At 36.8% G+C, this 24,433-nt stretch overlaps 1 protein-coding gene across 9 annotated transcripts in view; it reads left to right on the top strand.

The window, feature by feature from the left end:
* The window catches only part of LOC100919025 (protocadherin-11 X-linked), a 559,214-nt gene that overhangs the window by 359,367 nt on the left and 175,414 nt on the right, over positions 1-24,433 (top strand). For 8 of the 9 annotated variants that reach the window (XM_031944703.1, XM_031944704.1, XM_031944705.1 and 5 more), the window contains one exon: positions 221-404. In XM_031944703.1, coding sequence (XP_031800563.1) covers positions 221-404 — 184 coding nt within the window. Of the gene's footprint in view, positions 1-220; positions 405-10,987; positions 14,697-24,433 lie in introns of those variants that run through there. The other variant, XM_031944709.1, reaches the window with a different exon arrangement.

A 24,433-nucleotide genomic window follows, 5' to 3' on the forward strand; every position in this document is an offset into this window, starting at 1 on the left:
TTCATATATCAGAGTTTGAGCATTTGGAAAATAGGGACAGCTCTGCTATCAGGTTAGACAGGTTTGAACACAGAGTTGCCTGTCCATAAAATCCTGAAACTGCACATAATGTTAATCTGTCTTCACCAGATATCTGAAATGATACATTTTCTAAATTGGATGCATTGAGCAATTTTTAAGATCACTGTTAAAACTATATCATTTTCTCTCTTCCTTGTAGGCTCAGCGTCGTGTCACTTTCCACCTTCCAGAAAGCTTCCACGAGAACAACAGTCCTTTTGAGGCAGAAGCCGGTGCCACTGCTAGTGCCAGGCCTGGCTACGCCCGGAGAGAATATTACGAACACACAACTACTACACACAGCAACCGTACCGAAGGAGACGGTAACTCTGACCCTGAAACTGGTAAGTGATTTTATGTTTCTAAGATGTACAATTTTCCAGTCAGAATGTTAAAATGTGGAGAATTGTAGACTCACTGCAAGTTAACCATTTGAATGAGAGGAAGACACAGGTAAAAAGCAAAAATATAATGCTGATGATAATGATAATGCTGATGAATGATAATTATGCATCTTTCAGAATATCACTGTGATTTAAAAAAAATACCTCCCTTATGTTCATTAAAGAAACAAATATGGGAACCAAACCAAACCAATGAGTTCAGTGTAGTTTGGGGGTCTTAGCTTTACTAGATAAATGCCACAGACCATCTGCAGGGGTCCTCAAACTTTTTAAATAGGGGGCCAGTTCACTGTCCCTCAGACTGTTGGAGGACCGGACTAGAATAAAAACAAAAACTTTGTTTTGTGGGCCTTTAAATAAAGAAACTTCATAGCCCTGGGTGAGGGGGATAATCGTCCCCAGCTGCCACATCTGGCCCGCGGGTTGTAGTTTGAGCACCCCTGGCTAGAGCTTTGTCCCAGAACACTGCACTTAGGGGTCCATGGCAGTGACTGCATAGAACCAACAGAGTTTTGGTCTGTATTAACAAGGATACTTAGTTAAAATATGAAGCTATCAGATGGCAGGCTGGGGTAAATACTGATCCATTCACACCCTTGCCCATCTGTGCTCGATAGCCCCTCACTGAAAGGTCTTTGGGTGATTCTCATCCTGGGCATTGTTTGTATGTGGTACTTGCCCTGGGTTTAAAAAATTCATAGTCAACTTGTGGGGCTTTTTAATTAATCTAATGATCCTAAACTATTACCAGTGATGTATATTTGAGGATCATAATTTGAGAATACTTCAAAGGACCAATGACAACTAATATGCTACATTTGTACATACTAGAAAAAAAGTAGGATGCAAATTTTGATTTCAAAGCAAAATTATAATGCCTTCTTGAACTTATTTATATTTAAATTGTAGCTATACATGGTAAACCTTATAGTAAAATTTGATGAAATTTTTTAGATTTAAAATATTTTAGAAATATTTTAAAATCCATTGATTGACATACTTCAAATCCTTCATATACCAGTCAGACTTAGGCAGTCATCTTTCTTTTGAATGACTTTTTATTTTATGGTGATGATGAGACAGAACCAAGTACCATAAAACAATTCCCTTTTTGGTGCTTTGGAGAATATTTATGACTGTCTATAAATGCATACCTTGTGCTATCTTGCTGCTTAAAAATATGCTCAGATTTGGTCTGCACATAGGCTGGCATGAAGGCTATGGAAAAGGAAGGAATAGAAAGGAAATGTGTTTGAAGATCAGACTTCCGAATGAATATCAAATCTGATATTTGTGTTGTCTCATAGTGCTGCCTTCATTTATATTACTGTAGTTATTTTGCATATTCCTTTTTTTTTGTTTTGTAGCAGTTCGTGTAGTTTTTTCAATGCTTCTCCAATTTTTTTCATGTTGAGCATTTCTCATGGCATAGTATCATTCCGTTATATTCATATACCATAATTTTTCAGTGATTTCCCATCTTTGGGCATACAATTTGTCTCCAGCTTTCTCCCATTACAAATAGTGCTCTTAATAGTTCAGCGATATATGGGACTTTTCTTTCTGTCTTGACATTCAGCTAGTATTAGGATCGCTGGGTTGAAAAGGTTGTGAACATTTTAAGAACCTTAAAACATGATCATGAGATGCATAACAAAATTTCAGGGAGGAAATTACATACCAAGTTGTTGTGGCTCAGGATAACGTTTTAGAAAATACAGAGTTGGTAAGAGGATTTTTTTTTTATTTCTGAAGATGTTTTTTTTTCCCCAAAATACATTTTTACCTTCATAATTGATGTCTGTTTATAGACTAGTAGTGACATTGCTTTATTCTTCCCACTAGTATGGCTGTCAAATATTTCTAGAATACCATCAGTACACACAGTGCCATGCCAATAATACAGAACCTGTTCAAGGCATGCACACGCAAGTTATAACTGTTGGGCCTCCTCAACAAATATTTAAAGCAGAGGACTGAAATGAGTAGACGTGACATGCTTGAACAACTAAATCAAGCACCTATGTTTGATTCAAAGCAGTTACTCTACCATCTACTCTGTATATTTTGTTTTTGAAACCTAACAAAATATAGATTATATAAACATGACAAAGGACTACTTGCCATCTGGATATCATCACTGTAGCATTGCACTTGCAGAGGTACTAAATGGTTATCAGATGCTTTTAGAGAATGAAGTTCAGACAATCCCAATTATCTGTACCTTTTCCTGCTTGATACTCAGTTAACATCTCTTCTGGAAATCAGAATTTTCTTCAATAGACATCAAGAAGGAAACTTTCTTAGCCTATATGTCAAATAGTGCAATGAAAAAGAGTACTATAAATAGAATACAGTTGTTTGAGATCTGATTTCAGAATGAGTTGCATACCAGTTTATTATTTCAAATATTGAAGAGTAAATCATCTTTGTTACTTTGTACCATATAACTTGCATCATTTTTATCTTTCTGTCATCATCCTTTCAACCAAAAAACAGAGATGCAGCTTTCTTTAGTACCATATATGAGATCCATCTTCTATGTATGATCACCATACCATTTTACCATCTATCAGATACTAAGGATCATTTGGATAAGGTCTAAGCTACAATGTAGAATCCCCAAGGAGAGATCTAATACCATGAAAATGAAGAGATGATTTCACCTAAAAAGCCTTCTCCAATGAAAAAGGGCCAGTGAGGGGGACAGTGACATGGTCAGATTTCCTAATTAGGATTTAGGGCAAGGGAGCGAGGTCATTGAGTATTTTTGAAAAATTTGCATCATAAAATCTTTTAAAAGAAAGTCAGTTTTGATTACCCTCAGTATGTGTGAAAATAAGTGATTTAACAAATGATCCTGAAGGATTGGCCCCTCCCTTTGAGCCTCTGCCTTAACAAACTATTAGAATCATTTATAATTAAAGTAATAATTGTATATTAAAAATAGAGGTATGGGAGTTGAAAGTGTTTTGTTGAATAAGCTATTTGCACACCAATCACAATTGAATTTGTTTCTCAGGAATTATTTTTCTCCAGAAGAAAATATAAAGGTTAATATTAGTCCTAATTGAACACAAATTGCAAATTAGTATTTTTTTTTTGTGAATGACATTCTACTATGTAAACCAACTGGTTCCACAAAATAATTATAAGAAAAAAATAATACAGTTATTGCCATTTGGCATTTTGCTAACCTTATCAAAAGAAAAAATTATCCAAAGGGAATAGACAGGTTCACGTGAGCTATGATAATTACTTAAAGTAATTATTCAGTATTTAGTAAACTTTTCAGTTTCATCATCTGAAGTGGGTCTTCTTAAACTTTTTTGTCTCACAACCCCTTTTCACCCAACAGTCTTTATGATTCCAGGTGTGTAGGTACACATATACATTACACATTATTATACAATAGATACACAAATCAAACATTTACTTATGATAAATCATAATTTTATTAGCCCCCCTTCAGTTATGAGATCCATATGGGGTCTCAACCCACATTTTAAGAAGCTGGGGTCTAAAATGCTTAGAAGATTAAAGTCAAATGAACAGGAATAATAGTTTTTAGATAAAAACTAAAAACATACCATTTTTGTTTACTACTTTGGAAGCTCATTATCACATGACAAAAAAAATGAACAACATAAAAAGTATTATTGAAGCTTGTCCAAGGAAGCTTTTTAATTGCATGACCCCATTTCATCTCTGCTGTGTTCTGGTTATATGCATCCCAAGGAACACATATACTTGAGATATCAGCCCAAGACTTTTATTGATGTTGTTGATGTTGTTCAACAGTAGAAAATAATCATGATTGAGATTATCCCAGATTTAATCTCCTTTTGCTAGGAATGAGGACTAAGATTCTTTTATTCTGAAAGAAAACTTGCTGGGGCACTAACCACCCTTATTTGTGGCTGGGAGCAGATGCCAGTAAGCTGTGTGCTCTTAGTCAATGGCACCACAAATGGGAATGTAAACTGTTAGAGGCAGTTAATGCTGTCCTGGAGCAATTGAACTAAATTATGCAGCTCCATTTTCATATTTTGAAATGTATCACATCCTCAATCTGTTTTTTTTTCCCCTGCTAATGAATTGCCCGTAATAGTACATTGTACTGAAAATTGCCTTCTTGTGAGCTCACAGATTTAGGTGTCAACACAACTTTTTATGAATAATTTTTTAAAGTTGCCAGAGGGATTTAGAAATGTTACTTTTTAAAAATAAGAACCTGGTTTGTTAAACTCCTAACTAGATAAAAGAAGTTCTGTGATCTGTACTCCAGTGCATTTTGCCAAAGATATCTTCCTCTATAACGTGAAATGAAACTGTCAAAATTCCTGTCTTATAATCTCTGTACAGGAGATATCAGTTCCTCCCCCCCACTTTATGTTTGCATAAAAATAAATAGTACAGCTGTAGGTCAAATTTGTCTTTCATTTCCTAAAATGGAAGTACATACTCTGAATACCATGAGCCGGTCTTTCTGGATGCTTAGATAATTGGTACATTAGTCAACTGGATGACTCTAGTTTCTGGTATCGATAGTCACAGACAGTTATTTAGATCTATATGATCAGAGCTGGCTCTAGATCTGCACAGCAGGAGACATTTGTATGTGCCCTCCTCCCCCAACTTGTCCTGTAATAACCAAAGCCCTCCTTTTGTTCCATACCTCTCCTGACTCTCCATGTTTGAGTACTTCTCCCCATGCCCTGCCCAGGTCTGGACCTTCCTTCTTGCTACCCAGCTCCTATTGAAATACCTAACTACAAACCATTTATTCTGTCTAGGTCCTATTCTATAAGATTAGCTAACATGATAAATCAACTCATACTAAGGCATCATTAATGGGTGCCCATAAGTTAGTATGTTGCTTCACTCAGGTAGAACATTTGATATTTAACAAGGACCTTTCAAAGACAGTCACAGGAGAAACTATCATTTAGAAGTGGAACTATCACAGAGAGATATCATTAAGGCATTTGCACAACATTCAAATCAAACCAGAGCTGGGCTTACATATAGCCAAATATTTATGGAAGGAATCATAAAGAACAGCAGCATGGATTAGATGGAAAACCAGACAGGATTCCAGTCCTACTTCTGATGTAGGTCACTTAATTTCTCAATGTCATCTCACAAATCGATGAGAAGATTGCAGAGAATATGCTAGTTTGCAGTGGTAGAGGAAAATTCTAGTGTGATACAATTCACACTTAATGTTTTTATTTAAAGATGGATTTAGAAAGATGGTTTTTCCTAGCCCACCTTGAGATTATTCTCTCATTGTAATCCAGAAAGTTTAGACATTATTGGGCATTTGAGCCAACGATGTTCTGAGATTCATGTAGCAGATACATATGCACATAGAAGTGTCATGGTGAGTATCATGATAGAGTAGACAGAGTGCTATATTTGTCATTTCTACCCCATCCAACACTACTTCTAGAACTGACTGTCTGTGTCACCCTGGACATGCCAGTTAAATTCTGTGAGCCCTCAGAAATTTTCTGGATTTCTATCCATGGCAGGAAAAAAATGCTGATCTGCCTAAGTAGAGAGAGTGTCTTAACTGGGAGTGACCCATACTGATAAAATGGTAGCCCCAATAAAAACAACCAAAAATGTTAGGTATTTTTATTATTATATAAGGTAATCCCCTATAATGGCATCAGACATGTTAAAACTGAAAAGGACCTTAGAGATCCAATACACTCATGTTATGGATGAGGAAAACTAAGGCCCGGGGAAGAGCTGTGACTTGCTTAAAGTTATTCAGACATTAGCAGAGGAGTGGATGTCCTTTAACTCCACATCTGGTGCTTTTTCTCCTTATCCTACCATCTCTGTATCATCAAGTAGAGAGAAGGGGTTTACCACTTAATTTCTCTAGGATTCATTAATTCATTCCAATTTGTTGTGTTAAGAGACTCTTGGCAGGTCATGAAGAAGCATTGTGTTCATTGGGAAGCATTGTGAAGGGAAAGGGAAGAGAAGAGCAGACTCGAGTGGGACTTATCCTGGCCTTTTGTTTACCAAATATAGATATCTTATTTCAGAGAAATCCCCTGAAAATGAAAGGCCATTAAAGACTCTTGTCATATCTGCATTTTTCAAAACCTCAATATTGTACATGGTTATCTTCTCTAAAAATGCTACAGCTGGCTAGCAGCTATCACATCAGAACAATATAATTGATGCTGATGAGCAACTTTTTACCCCTTTTCAAGAGGTATTTATTAATCTTTTCCTTCCCTCTTCTGATTCCAAATGTGTATCTCTAAGGTAGCTTCAAAAGAGAGATTTCCTCTACCAGTAAGGTTACCCAAGAACCGTATTTAAGACCTAAATGAAAGACTGTATCATTAGTCATTTGCAACTGATGATAAGTATTGATTTTGAAATGTGACCTAGGCTAGCATATCTGTCTATCTGCCCCTTTTCTCTCTGCCCTTACATTAGTTTTGCTTAGCTCTGTGGTTGAACACTAATAATTAATTCACATGGAGCTGGAGTAATTAATCTTTCCAATGTAGTACAAGTTGATTGATCCTCTAGCTTTAATCTAATTAGCCAGAAAAATTGGGAAGACTATAATGATCAGTGAGGATATCGTGCTTCTCTGCAAAGTGTCGGCCTTTTTGAAGACCATCTGAGACTGGTGTCACCAATTGCCTGTTTTGAAAGACTTGGCTAACCTTTTTTACATATTCGAGTCAAGCAGTGGCAATTTGCAAGATTAGTCCAGTTGTAATAGTTTCACCTAAAGAATGCATCCTTTGGAGCGAGATGAATAATGTAACTCGCTATCCTAATAGCTTGTGGATAAGCACAGTAGGGGTCATATATTTAAAGGCTAACTAGTGTCTTTTGAATGTCCTACAGCTAACTTGTTACAGAGAAATATGATAGAAAGAGACAGAGAAAAGAAATTGTGTGGGACACCATTAATTATGCTGCATACAGTCATAGCCAAGAAGAAGGTCCCACGTGGAATGTGTAGCATAGTCATGGTTCAGCCTTAGGAATCAGACTCTCAGAGTCTATCTAGTCCAACCTCTGCCCAACCAAAAATCCTTTCTACAACACATCCAGCAGGTGGTTATCTATATTCATCTGGATTAAAACCCCATCTGTGGCCTCTCACAGTAGTAAGCTTTCAGTCTTCTTCAATTTTATATTTGTGAATTTGATTTGTGAATCCAATTGTAAAGCTTGATATTTATTCCTATTCCAGTTCACGGTTTGCAGACATTTACCATTCTCTGATCCTGGGGTACCTCTTCTTTTCTCCATAATCATTCAGGAGCACTGGGACTAGCTTCAGGAGCACATCTGCTAGTTTCTTCAGTCATTCAGTCAGTCTGTCATGTGCCAGACACTGAGTAATGAAACAATCCCCATTGGAAAGGACTTTACTTCCTAACTTCAAAAATCCCCAAGAGGGTGATTCATTTAAGCTTCATGATCTTAACTCATAATAAGAAACTAGGTGCTTCCTTAATATTTCCTTAGTTTGGACATTCCCTCTTCAACTCCCCAGGAAGGAAATGCCAGAGAAAGGGATATCTATCTAGGTAGTGACCTTTAATGAAACCAAATGAACTTTTTCAGGCCTTTGCATTTCTGATCCCAAAGTATCCTCAGTCACTTCTCTTGGGACCCTATTAGCAGTAGCTTCAAAATGTCAAAAATGCAGCTAGTCAACACAATGATCCAAGCCAAGTACAAAGTGCTCATGAAGGAAAATGCTGTCCATAACAGATAAAGAACTAATAGACTCTGAATCCAAATCAAAGCATATTTTTGCACTTACTTTATTCTTTCTCCTTTTTTGTCCTTTTGATCTGTTTTTTTTTTCTTTCACAACTGTAACTAATATGGAAATATGCTTTATATGATAGCACATTTATAAGCTGTATCAAACTGGCTACCATCTTTGAAGGAGAAAATTTCACAACTTAAAATCGTGCAAAAATGAATACTAAAAATTTCCTTGACATGTAACTGGGGGCGGGGAATAAAATACTATTTAATAAAATAATAAAGTATCCAGAAATATAGCTATTATACTCTAATTGCTTAAGCTGAATTTAGAAATGGTAAACTCACATCCATAATTCCTCCCCCAAACCCCACAGCATTTGAATTTTAATACAATTATACATAGACAACTGTAATTGACAAAGGTCATTAATTATAGAAATATACATAATGATTTCAAATGCAAAGAGTGCTAATGTCCTAACCAAAGAAGTAACTGTGTATGTATATGTATATGTAGACACACTTGTACATATATATATATATATATGTATGTCAATAGATCATGGATGTCTAATATCGATATGGGAATTTAGAGTATGGCAACAAGCATAAGAATTGTTGGTGAACTCAACTCCACCATTGTGCATTGCCATCTATCTAGCATTTATAATCTTAGAGAGTTCCCTATGACTCAGAGACATGACTTGGCTGCAGGTTCCCACCTGCTGTCAGAGATAGGATATATAATGAAAAGTTCCCTGAGGCAATCAAGGCCTGTGATTTTGTCTGTGCATAGAGAATGTCTAGTGTGGAAACTCCCTCCACTGGTGGAGATCAGTAACTTGTCTCCAACTTAGAATTTTAGAGTCAGGACACTGATGTCAAATGCCTTACCCAGGGTGAAACAACTTGTATGTATCAGAAGCAGGGCTCCAACCCATGTATTCCGATTTAATTCTCTGTTAACCCACATAACCTCTCAATAATGTGCACACCCAATAGCATTAGAAAATCAGGAAAATTAAAGCATTTGTCAAATGGCGGAATGTTTTTCCAATTCTCCAGTTATTGAGATTCACTCTGGAAATGAGCTGAGTGTTTGGGCAGGTTATTATGGCTAGTTGTCTCCTTGGGAATTCTTAGCTTGGCTCCAAGCTCACTACTTCAGAGAGTAAGGAAGGACATGAGCCTTGAAAAATCTTGTTCATGGTTAAAATACTCTGTGGAAGACACAGTGAAGAGAGAGAGAAAAAACTGATTTCTCAGGAACCAAAAAGATCTACATTTTGACCAGACTGCTAACAAAAATATCCATTTGCCCCACATAAAGGAACTCTAAAACACTGTTTGGGGACAAAAGGCATGGGACCATAGATTGAGACCTGGAAGGGAAGTGATCGACTCTAATCCCCGTCACTTTACGGAAGAGAAAACTGGAGCCAATGGAGCTTAAGTGACAAGGCCACATGTCGAGGGCCAGATCCAAATGGCCCAGATCCAGGGGCTGTAATTAGCAAACTGGGGACTTGAATTCAGTTCCTTTGATTCTGAATCCAACACTATTCCCACTGTATAATACTAATTCAATTCCATTTAATTTAGTGGAGGCTATAGATTGAGGAAAACTTCTTTCCATGATCTTTTTAGTATGTCTTTTAAAATGCCTGAGATATAGCGACAGCTAGATGGCTCAGTGCATAGAGTACTGGCCCTGGAGTCAGAAGGATCTGAATTCAAATTCCAACTGAGACAGTAGTTGTGTGATCTTGGGCAGGTCACTTTACCCCAATTGCCTCAAAAATAATTCACAAGATACAAAGCACTTGTCTATTGGAGGGGCAGAGAAGAGCAAAGAGATGAATCAGATGGTAAATACATGCTATTTTAAAACATTAACTAGCCACTTAGGCTATTTTTTCCATTTTTCATAGTTAACTATTTTTAATATATGTGTTTCTGCATTTATAGTGCTGAAGACTAATACTAGTCTTTGGTAGGGGAGCCCTCAAGATCTAATGAACTTAGAAATTTCATCATCATCATTATTATCACAATCAGTCATCATGCATTACCTTCTGAGTATAAGATATTATAATACTACTGTCATATGTTGTGGGTGAAAACATCTTTAAAAATAAAAAAAAAGCATTTCTTCCTCCATCTCTCTGCTTTCCATCAATTTGTCAAGAGAAAGTGTCCTGTCTGTATATAAACCACATACAAATGTGCATAATGATATAGTATACATACACACACTCCTTCAGATTGGGTCAGTAGAGAGCTGTTTTTATTTTTAAGGTAATAAGAAAATCAAAACTGCTTTTACTCTTTTTGTGTTACCTTTTCCTCAAGTAGGAAGAAGACTGCTCTTTTCAGTCATTAATACTGGGCTAGTGAATTCATGCTCATTTTAGTACCTCCTATGATACATAAATAATAATGTAAATAAATAATAATAATGTAATGAGTAATACTTGGTATATAGCAAGAATGGCCCAACCCAAGAGTTCCACGCTCCCTCCCACCCCCTCACCTTCCCCCCCTTGCCTACACTTGGGCAGTGTGTATAATCCATGCACCACAACCGCTACAAACATTGATGGAGTAGCAGATGCTCCGTGATTTGCATTCATGTGATCGCTCAGCCAAACACACTTAGAGAAAATCTACATTTCTCCATTTGTGGAGTATGAAAAGTAAAAGTGAACAAAGCCCATCTTACTGTGCTTTCATATCATTTCTGGCCACAGACATTCTACAGAAGAGGCATGATAATCTTGGAGACTAGTTGGAAAATGCCATCATATTTGGAGGCTCTGATTTAGAAGAGGACCTCAAGAAATCAAAAGTGGTCATGGCTTCCAAAACAAACCAGCGAGGGCTCAGATCCAAATGGCGAGTAATATACCCTGACGTTGGACAGTGCCATTCTGGTGACAGCCTTGAAGATGAGTGTATCTTCAGTATCTTAAATCGAATATGGATTAGATAGAGCTTTATCACTCTGAAGCAGGCCACTCAAAGAAAAGCAATCCTTTATCCTGTCCATTCTGTTTGAAAATGACAAGCACTGATAGCTTGGCACATGCTGCCAATTGCCAAGCAATGTCATGAGGTCTGCAATGTCACTGAGCTTGAATAACTACCCTCAGCAACAAAGAGTAGGTGGGTTTCTCTTGACAATCAGCCTTCCTTTGCTCCCAAATTTTTATTAGGCCACCTACTGCATAAAATAAAGTTCCTGTGACATTTATGTTCTGTTATTTATGAGCCATGAGGCGATTCATTTTATGACTTTCTTCTACTTATTTTCTCGTACATTTTCACTTCTCATTTAGCTTTGAGCATAAGAAAACACTATATCTCCCCTCCTTATTCTTTTTTATAGTCTCCTACATATCTCTTACAATCAGGCATAGCAACTTTTTTATGTCAACTGAAATCTCAACTGGCCACACACTGATTTCTTGTTTTCTTCTTCAAATACAAAATCTTCGCAATGATTAGATAAGACACTGACCCCATGAGTACTTTTTAAAGCCCATAGATGGGACTTATAACTCCTTGCATCAGTGAAACATGTCACACTTGAAATATATGAAGGCATTCATTATGTAATGACTCATTACAGTCCATTTTCATAAGAATTCTGGGGTTTAATTTTTTTTACATATTGGTGAAATATGAAAGCTCCCCAATAAGCAATGCTAGTGACTACAATTTGCTGATTCAGTGTGTCAATTTTTTTTCATATTCAAAATTTTATTAACCTTAGTAAATCGTGTCCCATTCCAACAAAGTGGATGATCTTGCACTAACGTTTTCATTTTGACATTTTTGTCACCAATAAATGTGTCTTTGGTGAAATGGTAGCTGTTGTAAGGTATTTGAAGTGAGGCTAAGGAGAAGAAGAATTAACTGTCCTCTGCTTGGTCCAAGAAAGGGGCAGGTAGATTCCTTGTTATTTTGTCAAAATTCATTGGAATGCATCCATCTTGGGTGGAGCACAGTGAAAAGAATGCTGAGCTTGGAGTATAAGACCCAAGAAGAGACAGATTTGAATCCCACCTCTGACACTTATTTGCTGTGTAACCTTGCATAAATCAGTTTTCCTCATTTTTAAAATAAAGATAATAAAGTCACCTACCTCACATGATTATTGCAAGGTTTAAATGAAATAACACCTGCAGGGAGTTTAGCCAGCTTTAAAGCTGTAAAAAGATATGGTCAATGTTGATGAGGTCTAGGAAGAGAAACTGAAGTCCTTAGAAACACCAAGTAGGGGGTTGGTTGGTGGTTTCATTTTGCATTGTTTCCCCTTCCCTCACTTTTGCCTATTAAAGACAAAGGACAGTTACAAAGCTATGTGTGACAAGGAGCTGGATAAGAAGGTGATATTTGAGAATGGGATTGGGATTTGGGAATAAGGGTTTAACAACGGAGAGTTGTCAGATTCCTGGCCAGAGATGGAGTAGTCTCCTGAGGCTGCTAAGAGTGTACAAGCAGGTGTCTTGCATATCTAATCAAAAGGATTTAAAACTTAAAGGGATGGGGGAGGGAAAAGACAGCCAGTATATAGCTCCAAAGTTAGATATGATAGAAAACAACCAGAAAGAAAGAAAGAATAGTGCTTCAGACACACTAAAATTGACAGGAAAGAAACATCCAAGAAAGGAGTCTGTAGTAAAACCCGAAGTTAAATCAAAAGGAAGAGGAACTAGAGATCCTAACAAAGATGCATTAAGTTGGTCCTCATATTTCTCTCTAACTTTTTGATGGGGTCAGATCTATAACTAGACGATGGCTCTGGATATGGATACCTTAAATCACCAAAAAACAGAATGAGAAAAGGTGGTAGGGAGGTGGAATCACATTGTCAATTAAGAAGGTATGTTCATGGGAGGGAAATGCAGGAACCCCAGGTTCTAGATCTAGAGTTTGGGGGAAAGGTCAAAGGAGGGAGAAACAGAAGTCATTTTATCATTGGCATTTACTACAGACCGCCTGGACAAAAGGGGGAAATAGATAAGGAGTTTGGAAAATGAATCAGCAGCCTGGCATAGTAAGGGGGGACTTCTGGCATCCAAGAGTCTGCCAGCACCCACTCTCTCTGTCCAAAACAGAGTGAGAACTTTAGTATTTGTTTCCTCCTTCAAAGAGAGGTGAAGGCTTTCAATGTCAAATTCTTATTTGCAATCCACGCCAGTGAAATATATTTCCCACTGAAATATGGCTTCTTTTCCCCTCCGCCACACCCAGTTTGGGTTCCCAGTGCCTTCTTCCACTAGCTGGAGTGACTTTCAAAGGAATGACCCAAAGGAAAAAAAGGTGCCAAATGGACTACAGATCCCTCAACACTAACAATGAACAGATGAAACAGTCTCCTTATTTTTGTTAGAAAGAAGTTTCTTTAAGGCAATCATCTAGGACCAAAGCAGCAGCTGGGCTGGTGCTTCCCATGTGGAATTCATTTTTAGCTGATGCAAACATAAATATCCTATCTTTCACATCCTTCTTCTTAGCCAAAATACAAACATTCCTTAATTATACAAAATCTTCCAGGAAATGCACAGAGTCATCGATTTTGAACTGAAGGAGACCTTTGCATAATTTAGGCAAATTAGACAAATGTAGGAGTTGGGGTTCAATGTATTTTCTTCTTTTTCGAAGACTAGCTCTCTTACCACATCCTCCAGTGGCCATCAAAAACCAGAAATTGGAATAACAAGAGCCTAACTTTCCAAATCCATGTAAACAAGCACAAAAGAAGAAGTGCTCTGGTGGTAAACTTGTAACAAGACTCCCTCTGACATCTTGTAGCTGTAGCGTCCACAGGCAGGTCCCCGACTCTCCTTTTTCTCGTCTGTAAAATATTAATAACAGCAGTACCTAGAGTACTTATGGCATCCTATTGTGGGGAGACTCAAATTGAATAATCTGTGCAAAATGGTTTCCCAATATGAAGGTGCTTTATACGTCTCCATTGTAATAATGGTAAAGGTGATAAGGAATAATTGATGTTGTGTTGGTCTGCTTCTTGGTAGTAGCTGAAAATAGGAACTTTTGTTCTTGTATCTTGGGAGAGTATTATAAACCAGTCCTTTTGGTTTATAATAAATAGATTCAGGAGATGAGGAGTGTCCCGTCTCCTCCTGGTTTTTCTATAGCACTCTCCACGATGGCTATGCCCTATGAGATATAGGGAGAGGGGACAGTGGAACAAAGGGCCCCCTAAGGAATTTTCCTTCTGCCTCTAAAACCTTGTAGCTACAAATCCTTTCAGCATATGGAGCTGGTTCCCTTTCCTCCAGGCTCCTGCATGGCAAGTCACATTTTCTGGCACCTAGGTGCCATCAGAAACATATCTGAAAATAAGTAAAATATTAAAGACATAGTAGGCACTTGATATCTATGGTAGCTAAGTGATACAGGGTATAGGGTGCAGGACCTGGAGTCAGGAAGACCTGAGTTCAAATTTAGTTTCAGGTATTTACTAGCAGTGTGACCTTGGGCAAGTCACTTAAGTGTGTCTGCCTCAGTTTCCTCAACTGTAAAATGGGGATGATTACAGAAGTTTAAAAAAAACTCTCACCACTAAAACACACACACACACACACACACACACACACACATCTACTAAAGCAAAAGATAGAATTTTGTTTTTGAAAAGCCTCATTTCTGTTCTAGCTAAAAAAAAAAGAGCCAACTTTTTATGATGATATAAACAATCAAAGGTTTCACTGGAAAAAAAAAATCATGGACATTTTAATTTGGGAAAAAAAAAACCATCAGAGTGTGTCTTCTCACTTTTATATTAAGGACATTGGAAATGAACCATAATGATCAATAATTTTATGACCTGTTTGAAATAAGGGACCTCTATGAGTTCCATGATCATTTAGCCCTGGTATACTGTGCATCACAACCGGTGGGTTTTAGTAAGTCGGTTTGGTTGTCCAGCTTCAGAGCTAAATACACCAGAAATAAGAAGCCCAACAACCGAGTATGATGTGACAGTGCAAAAGAATTGGTCCATACTGCTGTCCAAGTTTCTGTCAATTCTGGGGGGGGGGGGTTAATGAAAACTTTGACCTCAAAACATCATTATAAAATACTTAGAGTAGAAGTTGTAATGACCAAACATTTTATTCCTCACTGGAAAATTAGAATACAAATAAAACGAAATTTACTTCAAATGTGACATTTTGGAGGCTTAATACACATGTTAACTCTAGAAATAATCACAAGAACAGAAAATACTCAGGGTCTTCTTAGTCTGTGAATTTTCTGGTCCAAAGACTAGAAACCTACCAGTGTATATGATGTTTTTTCTCTTACAACGATCCTGTCAACAAGTGAGAATAGTATTATGCTATTTTCTTGCCTCTTCTAAATTTTTAATCCATACCACATTTAGGCTCTATATTGAGGTACATTGTCAAATATTAAAGATTATCATTAACAAAATAATATGCAAATAAAACTGGTTTAAAATTCGAGCTTCAAGTAAATTGTCTGTGATCTATTTAAGTTGCAAAGAAGCAAATAGAGAAAATGTAAAGGGAATAATAATATGATGAGATACCAATAGCTCATTATTACAGACTTTGGTCAAGATCAGTCCAACATGTGAGCAGTGAGATTTAGCTCCCCAAATTTCACCAGCCTGAAATTCCAGTAATTAGAACCACTCTTATGTTTCAAGGCATTATGTTGAGAAGGCCTCTGTTAAAATATGTTTGCTGGCCAGGAGGAAGTAGCCCACGAGAACAGATTAATTTATCAAATTAGGTAACTATCTTTCAAGAAAGGGGGATCATTAGGGAATAGAGGATAGAGCAATTAACTTTTGACGTTGGTGGGAAAGGTCCAAGGCATGGGACACTCTTATAAATGGCAAAACCTAGCTTGGGGCAGCCCTATGGGAAACCATTAACTTTGCTTTTGTTCAACAAGCAGTCTTTGGCTAGCACTCTGATTGCTCCTCAGAAAATAAATATTCTGTGAAAGAACCAGTCCTTGAATATGGATGGCAAGGGGGCTGGTTCTGACCTCTAAATCAATTGTTACAAGCATGACCTCTAATATTTTTTAACCTGGAAGAGATCATTTTCTCTAACTTTATTTTACAGCTGCAAAAATCATACCTGGCATTTATATAACGCAGTCAGGTTTGCAAAGAGCTTCCAGTGCATTTCATGTCTCATTTGAATCAAATAACAGCCCTGGGAGGTCTATGCCATTTTTATTCCCATTTTACAGCTGAGGAAACTGAGGCTGAGAGAGGCTGAATGACTAGCTCAGGGTCACATATCTAGTAAGTATCTAAGACAGAATTTCAAGTTGGATCTTCTTGACTCCAAGCCCATCCCTCTATCTATCTGGGTGCCTCAGAAAACTGAGTTTGGTGTCAATTAAAACATTGCTTTATTACTTTATTACTTTGGAACCCCAGATAAAAATTTTTATTAATTTAATATAATCACAAATGCCATTTGCTTCCTGTGGTCCTCTCTGTCTCTTTTTGGTCACAGATTCTTCCCCTATCCATAGATTAGACAGAAATATTTTTCCTTGTTTCCCTTATTTGCTTATGCTTTCACTCTTTATATCTAAATCATGTACCCATTTTGATCTTATCTTGGAATACAGGATGAGATACTGATCTGTGCTTAGAAATTAGGCATTTCTAAAAGAAAAACAAAGAGAGACTTACTTGATCCCAGTATTAGTGCCTTTGAGCTGTATTTGCATCATGACCTGAGTCTAGAAATGTTTTTTCTAGCTGTAGGCTATAAGCCCCTTGAGAATAGGGACACTTTCATTTTTGTCTTTGTCCATAGTTCTCACTTCTACATGCTGAATGAATGAAGAGGGACCTAGTTGGGGTACATAAACTTTCTAATTACAAAGAAATCTTGCAAGACAAGAGTAAAGCAAGTATTCACGTATTGGTTATCTGTAGCATATACTTGTAATAGGCAAGGGCATTACATTCTACCAAGAAAATCAGAATAAAGTAAGAGGAAAGAAAAAAAGTGCCTCTGATTGAATCGAGATTTTATGAAGAATGTTGAGCTGAATACTTTTACTACCATTGCCTGAATCCAAAAGAAACTGTTGCTGGTCTATGCATCTTGAGTTCTAAGCAAATGTTTTGAGGTTAAAGTCCTAAGAGTTTTGAGGCACTGGTTTTGTTTAGCAATTCATGAATATGTCTCTATGGTCTATTATGAAGAACTCTAATTGGGTAACTGCTGATTACATGTGAGTTTTATTTCTTTTTCTAGCTCATTGCTTACTCATTTATCTGTTTAGTTTGAAACTAGTAAAGAGTTATTGACTTATTTTTTTGTTCTTAGATCTCATTTTAGCATCACATTCTAATCCTCTTTCTGCCTTGATCCAATATATTTTTAGAAGGTAATATGCCTGAAGTCTTATAGACATAAAATGAAGGAAAAGCTGTCTCTTCAGTGTGATGCTCCCTGAATATAAATGTTCAGGGAGTTGTTGCAGATGTGACTTATCTCTTATGGGGTTTTTTTGGCTTGCCAATTTCTATAAAAGAATGAGGGATGGCTAAGTCTTATTTGGAGGCTTAGTAATGTGTAGCCACAGATTATTGGGCTTTCAAAATTTGAAGATTATTATGGAATTTTCAGAAATACTTTCAGCACCTTACTAAGGAATGAGCAGATACATGCATTAAAAGCCAAAACATGAAGCTGAACATTACGTTTTCCAGTGTAGATTGTTAGTGTTTATAGGAAGATGGAACTTTGAGAGACTTTAGCTATTGTCTAATCCAACCTACTTCTTTGACAGTAGAGTAAACTAAGTCCCAAAATGGGGAAGGTTTGTGTATTGAAGTCCTTCCAGGACAGGGATTACTTCCTCAGTCTTCTCTTTATTAAAGAAACAGAAATCTGGCTTTTCTTATGCCAGCATAAGTTTGCCCCTACCAGTAGTCAAAGATTTGCCAACAGCCCCACCCATGGGAAATTAAAAGAAAGGAACAAGGGATTATTTGAATGCACTAAAAGTTATAAACTGTAATGGAAGAAGAACTGGACTTGGAGCCAGAAAACTGGGGTTCACATTGGTCTGTTGACAATTGACCCTGAAAAAGTCACTTAACCTCTCTCAGGTTCCATTTTCTCATTGTAATAATACTTGTAGCATTTACCTAACAGGATTTTGGGAGCAGTAAACAAACTAAAGTTAAATAAGTGCTTTCTTCTTATTACTCTCATCAGAAAATGAATCATAATCTCTTATTTGTATTGCACCTTTATTTTGTTGAATCTTTGAAATTTATAGAAATAAAATGATATTTTAGAAGTATTTTACAACCCTTAACATTATATATATATAAATTCTAGCTATTATTATTAATATTCAAAATGATTCCTAGATTTGTTAATAGGGAATTTAACTTGAGAATAACACTTTATTCTTTTACCATCCCTGTACACCAACTTCTTTCTTCTGAACCTGGGAAAGTTAGAGGTTTTTGCACTGTCCCCCTCATCATCATCCCCACCATTTCTGGATCTCAGATCTTCTGTCTCCAATCTTTCCCTGTATTTGGGTCCCTCTCTCCAATATCACTTATTCTATCTATCAAAGGCTTATTGACTTATTTATTAATACACCACAATTTTTGTTGGCACTAAATTAAGATCCCAAAGACAGTTTGTATATAAATTTGTGGCTCCCCAGAGCATGGGTGACTCCAGGTTTAGGTGGATCTAGAGGGGGCTAAAGGGAAAAGATTTCCTTTAGAACATACATATAATTTTATTTTTAAATGACGTATTTGATTTATTTTTTCAAATGAAGTCCAGGCAAGTGTTGGGAGGTATGGAATTAATGCCTTTATCCTTGTGCCTGATTTATGACTCCTGGCTTGCTTCAGTCATTCTGGCCCATTCATCTCTCACTATCCATGAATACTTGTCCACTGTCTTCACCACTACCATCTCCAAAAAGTTTCTAAATTTTTCTTATGGTCTTATTTTGGTCACCTCTGGTTCTGTTTGTTTCACATGGGTATCTAGACTATAGCATTATGGGAAAGTGTTACCTTTTATTTGGGATTATAGGGGCTGTCTTCCTTTCCCAATATCTCTCTCTATTTCCTTCTTTTATTCTTTAATACTCCTGCATATGCCTGTGGCAAAACAGTTGATTTCAGTACTTAATATGACTTATTGCAAGACATTACAAGGCAGAAAACATATTTTTCCTACAAAATTTATAGCAGAAAATAAAAATCGCTTTCAACCGATGATATCTGTTGTACTTTATTGTAAGGTTATCAGAGAAGTTGCTATCCATGCGGGATATTGAATTGCCTAATCAGACTTTGGCCTGATTTAGAAAGAATTATTTATTGTCTAATGAAGATGGTATAATGGTATGCAGGAGAGCATTCAGAGCAGTGATTTGCAATTTTGAGAAAAATGCTGTAAATCGAACAATATTTCTTTTATAATTTTATAATTTGTTTACTCTAGCTTATCCTTTGATAGAAAGCACCTTACAAAGGAAGCTTTCCTCTCTTGGGTTTTTGATAGTAAATGAGTCAGTATTAATAAATAATTAATATGTTTGGAGGGGTGGTATAGTGAAAACAATCACTGAACTGGGATTCAACTGACAGATTCCAGTCCTAGTTTAGCCCCTAAGGAGTTACATGATGTTGTTGGTTTTATCATCCCTGCCCTTGCATCACATTTGGGCATTTGTAAAATAAAGGAGTTAAATTATGTGATCTAAAACCAGGTCAGGTAGAACATAATAGAATTCTACTTGTGTTTCTGTATTTTAAAGTACATTTCACACAATCATATGAATTTCAATCATTTTATTTTTTCATTTTTAAATTAATTTGTATTAGTTTTTATTATGTAGAAAATTTATTATATGGAGATGTAACTATATATTAGTTTTATTGCCTTTAGAATTTATTAGGAATTGTTCATTTTGATTACTGGATTTCTTGTCACATCTGGATTTGAATCCCTGTTCTTCCACTTAGTTCCTAGGTAATCCTGAGTGAGTCATTTAACTTTTGTACATCCTGGCTCTCTCCGCTATAAGATGAGAAAGATTGATTAGGTGACTTCTTATCTCTACCACCTTCCTCTTCCTCTCTGTGGGGAACCTGTGAGTCAACTTTCTATCTAGCTACACTTTTGTTTTCAGTATATAATAAAATTTTTGTATGTAATAAGAGTATTAAAATGGATATAATCCCGTTCCTCCTGTAATATCACCTGATTGGTCTTTGGACAAGAAATTTGTCTTTAGAGTAATAAGGGTTGATGCTTATAGTCTAAAAATCATGTGATTCTTAGTACCCTCACCTAGTTTTCTTGGCTACCACATTGCATTTTTGACTTATAGCGAGTGTGCTGTATACTAATACATTCAGAGTTTTTTCCCAGAAAACTGCTATCTAAAGATATCTTTCCCACCTTCCAAACACCTGCCAAAATTTGTACTCCAATGTCATAACCTTCAGTATCCCATAGTCCGTCTTCTCTCTCTCTCTCTCTCTCTCTCTCTCTCTCTCTCTCTCTCTCTCTCTCAATATATATAACACACACACACACACAGAAATATGACTTCTTTATCATTAAGTATTTATTAATGATTTGTTTATTGCCAGCCTTCCATGTGCTTTCTCACTTTCCGGTAATGCAGTCTATAACAAGATAATCTTTAGAGTCCAAGAGGGAAAAACAGTTGCCATCATTTGGGACTTTTGTTCTTTTATCCCTTTGAAAACCTACAGAGAGTTTTCTCTATACGTTAATGAAATCCCAACTCCAGCCCAAGGTTGCTAGAGAACCAGTTTGGTCATCCCTTCTTTGAGGGTTGGAGGGTATGAGGGGAAGAGTAGGGAGGAAGCTCCAGACTGCTTCATTAGTTACATACCTCATTCTTTTAGAATACACCAGAAAACACGCTTAGAAAAGACTTGCTTCGTTCAGCATTGCCCTGATAATAATGTTTAATGATTGTTCTCTTTGTTAGAAAACATAGTTCAGGTAAAAGAGGGTAATGAATGCCCTTCAGTGTATATAGATCTCATTGGGAGCAATTAAGTGGACTATTTACACAACACACATATTTCAATAATAGTGTTTGTCTTGAGATATTCCTAGAATGATCTATAAAGTGTGCCCCTGAGTGCCTATGAAAATGTAAAAGGTTCATATTATGGATCCAGTACACCCCCCAAATTTAATTATTTAAAAACACCTCAAATTCCATTTAAAACATAATTGCTGAGAAATGTAGCATACACAGTATGCTACAAAAGCCCTTATTCTGTGCTCAGGCCATTAATTTGGCTATGACATGGTGAGTTTCTGATGGAAACTGAAAACCAATTTTCAATTTCTGATGTGATTAACCCTTACCAAACCGAAGGCACAAATAAATAAGTGACTTCCTTTGTCATCGGTTTGAATTAATGAGCCATCTGTAAATGTATATACTTAAAGATATTGGGTCTTTGAGCCAAATTATGCTAAGTCTCATTTTGCAGCCCCCATGCTTCATGCAGTCCACATAGAACCAATAAGAAGCTGTTGAGAATTTGCAGAGGCCCAGAGTTTGTTTAAAGCCTAGGAAAGTTTTTTTTTTGCTTTTAAGATCCTTTAAGTCTAGCTTGTTTTGATTCTCTAGGAAATCAAGATTTTATCATTTCTCGCTGTCATATTCAGCTTCAAAATGTCTGCTATTGGCAAATTCATATTCCAGGAGCTTTAATAAACCATAGAATATCCAAAAATTCACATATTAGAATTTGTATTCCCCTGTATGTTGGAAAAAGTAAGAGAAAATATGATATATTCTGAACTAGAACCCAGTTCTAGCTTTTCTCTAAATTATAATAAAAGAAACCTCTATTCCTTTCTCCTACCACCTCTTTAAGTGGTATATGATTTAAAGCGAATGTATTGTTCCTCATTGGTGCATCCTGAATCTATACAAAATAATCTTCGTGCTTTTCTTTACCTCTCTGGGAGTCAAAAAGAGAGGATTCATGTTTCCTTCAGCTCTCTCATCTTTTTGTCACACAAGTCACCATCAAATCAAAGAGGACAAAGGATCTCTTGTCAATCCAAGTGGTCTTCCCACTTTCACCTGGAGACCAGAAAGTCTGTCAATTTTTTTTTTTTGCCTGATCAAAAACCAACACTGGCTGTAACCTTTCACATTGCTCCCACTTTTTGAGTTCCACCTTTATTTCTCATTTGGAATTCTCTAAAACATACCAAGATTTCTCTATATGTGTGTGTACACAGAGACACACACAAACATAAGCATATGCTTAACTGATATTTATTTTTCAAAATATGAATTGTAATTAAATTTAATTTAAATAAAAAGTTAAAAATAAAAATTAATTTCTCCTAGTTTATAAATCACGCTGACAAAAATGATATTTTGTCTGCTGGGAAAACGACTAATCTGAGTAGGGAAGAATTGGCTTTCCGTATTTTTACCTCTGGCTTCATCTTGATGCCAATGACTGCTGATTATAAGGACTATTAGGGAAACTGAAATCAGCATGGAGCACTCAGGTTGCTTTTCAAATAAAGTTCTTGTTTCAGCATTCAGGTTCCCAGTAGGCTTTTAATCAAGGTTATGGCAAAGTCCATAAACTTGCTGCTGAATATTTAACAAGCTGGAGGTCATAGCAAACACAATTTACCAAGGGCAAGTGAAAAGAGATTGTAATCAGGAAAAGAGAAGACCTGATGATAAGCAAAGCTTTGTCTTTCTAGATAAAATCTGACCAGAAAAATCTATCAAAGTGATTCCCATTTTCAAGTTTCTTTTGTGAGACTTAATTTTCCAAGAATGAGCTGTGAGATAAATGGCTATGTATGTACGTCTACATGTATTATTGAATAGAACTGTAACTCCCTTAATTTTAGTCCTCATCTTATCTTTGAGGCTGTGATTGAAATACAGTGTGAGCAATGCTGAAGCAGACAGAATTTTACTAAGGGCAAGTTCACTTAGAGGATGTCTGTCTGGTCTTACAAAATATTTTCTACAAAAATGAGCTGATGAGTTCACCCAATGCTCTGGGGAACTTTGATAATGAAACTCCCCTGCTTTTAAGAGCACTTAGACCAAACAGATAATAAGATCCTCCGTGTCTGTCTGTACCCCATGAAACCAAACTTGAAAAAGCAGGCAACTGCAACAGATGTATTCTATAATGATGTACTAAAATTGATCTGCCGATGTAAGTTATGCCAAACACATTGTTAACGTGTGCTGATGATGATAGTAGCAATAAATAACAGAACTTTTGCAGGCAACAGAGTTCTCTTCCTGCTATTTAGAGTAGTTAGGTGACAATTATTGTCATGTGTTTTCCCAGTGAACAAGCTTAAAAATTAACTTATGTGCCTGGATCACACAGAAAATTATAGTGAAGAAGAGCTCGAAAGTATTCCGCCTCCAGCCCCCTCTCCATTCAGCGATTCCCAGAACCCCATGCAAGTCATTTAACCTTGCTACAACTCCAATTCTCTATCAGTATGGCAGAAATTATAATGCTTGCCATTTACCTTATGGTCATGCTTATGAAGATAATGAGCCCAATTTTCTTCAACAAGGGAAAATGTTTTCTTAGAAAGACAAAAGGGTGTAGTAGCAGTACAGAGTCAGCATAACTGGCTTCCTGCTTGGGTACACAGCTCAATCGGTGAAGGGGTAGAGCAGGTCTGTGGAAGAATGACACAGTCCCCCACAGTGGGTCCTCACTGGAGACGAGTTTCTTTTTCATTTCAAGTCCCAATCATCTGGACCAAAAAAGTATGTGAGAGCACAGCTGGGCTTGATCTTATTCTTGAGGTCTTTTCAAAGACACTCTCCCATTTGAGGACATGATCCGAGATCTTTTCACCAATTGTGTGTCACCATCCATTTGCATCAAGCAGCGGTGGCCAAGTGGATGACCTGCCGGCCGAGCCAAGTCTTCGTTTCTCCATAGAATGAATAGTGCGTTGGCTAGGGACCAATGGCAAGGACTGTAGTTATTTTTGGTGCGGTCTTGGCCTAGCTCATTTTGGCTCTCTCGACACACATCTTGTTCTAAGGAACTGTGGGGAGTTGTGTTATTTTTTTCTAGGAGGAGAAAGGCAGCATAGAAGAGA

Source organism: Sarcophilus harrisii, chromosome X, assembly GCF_902635505.1.
Source record: "Sarcophilus harrisii chromosome X, mSarHar1.11, whole genome shotgun sequence".
Taxonomy (NCBI): Eukaryota; Metazoa; Chordata; class Mammalia; order Dasyuromorphia; family Dasyuridae; genus Sarcophilus; species Sarcophilus harrisii.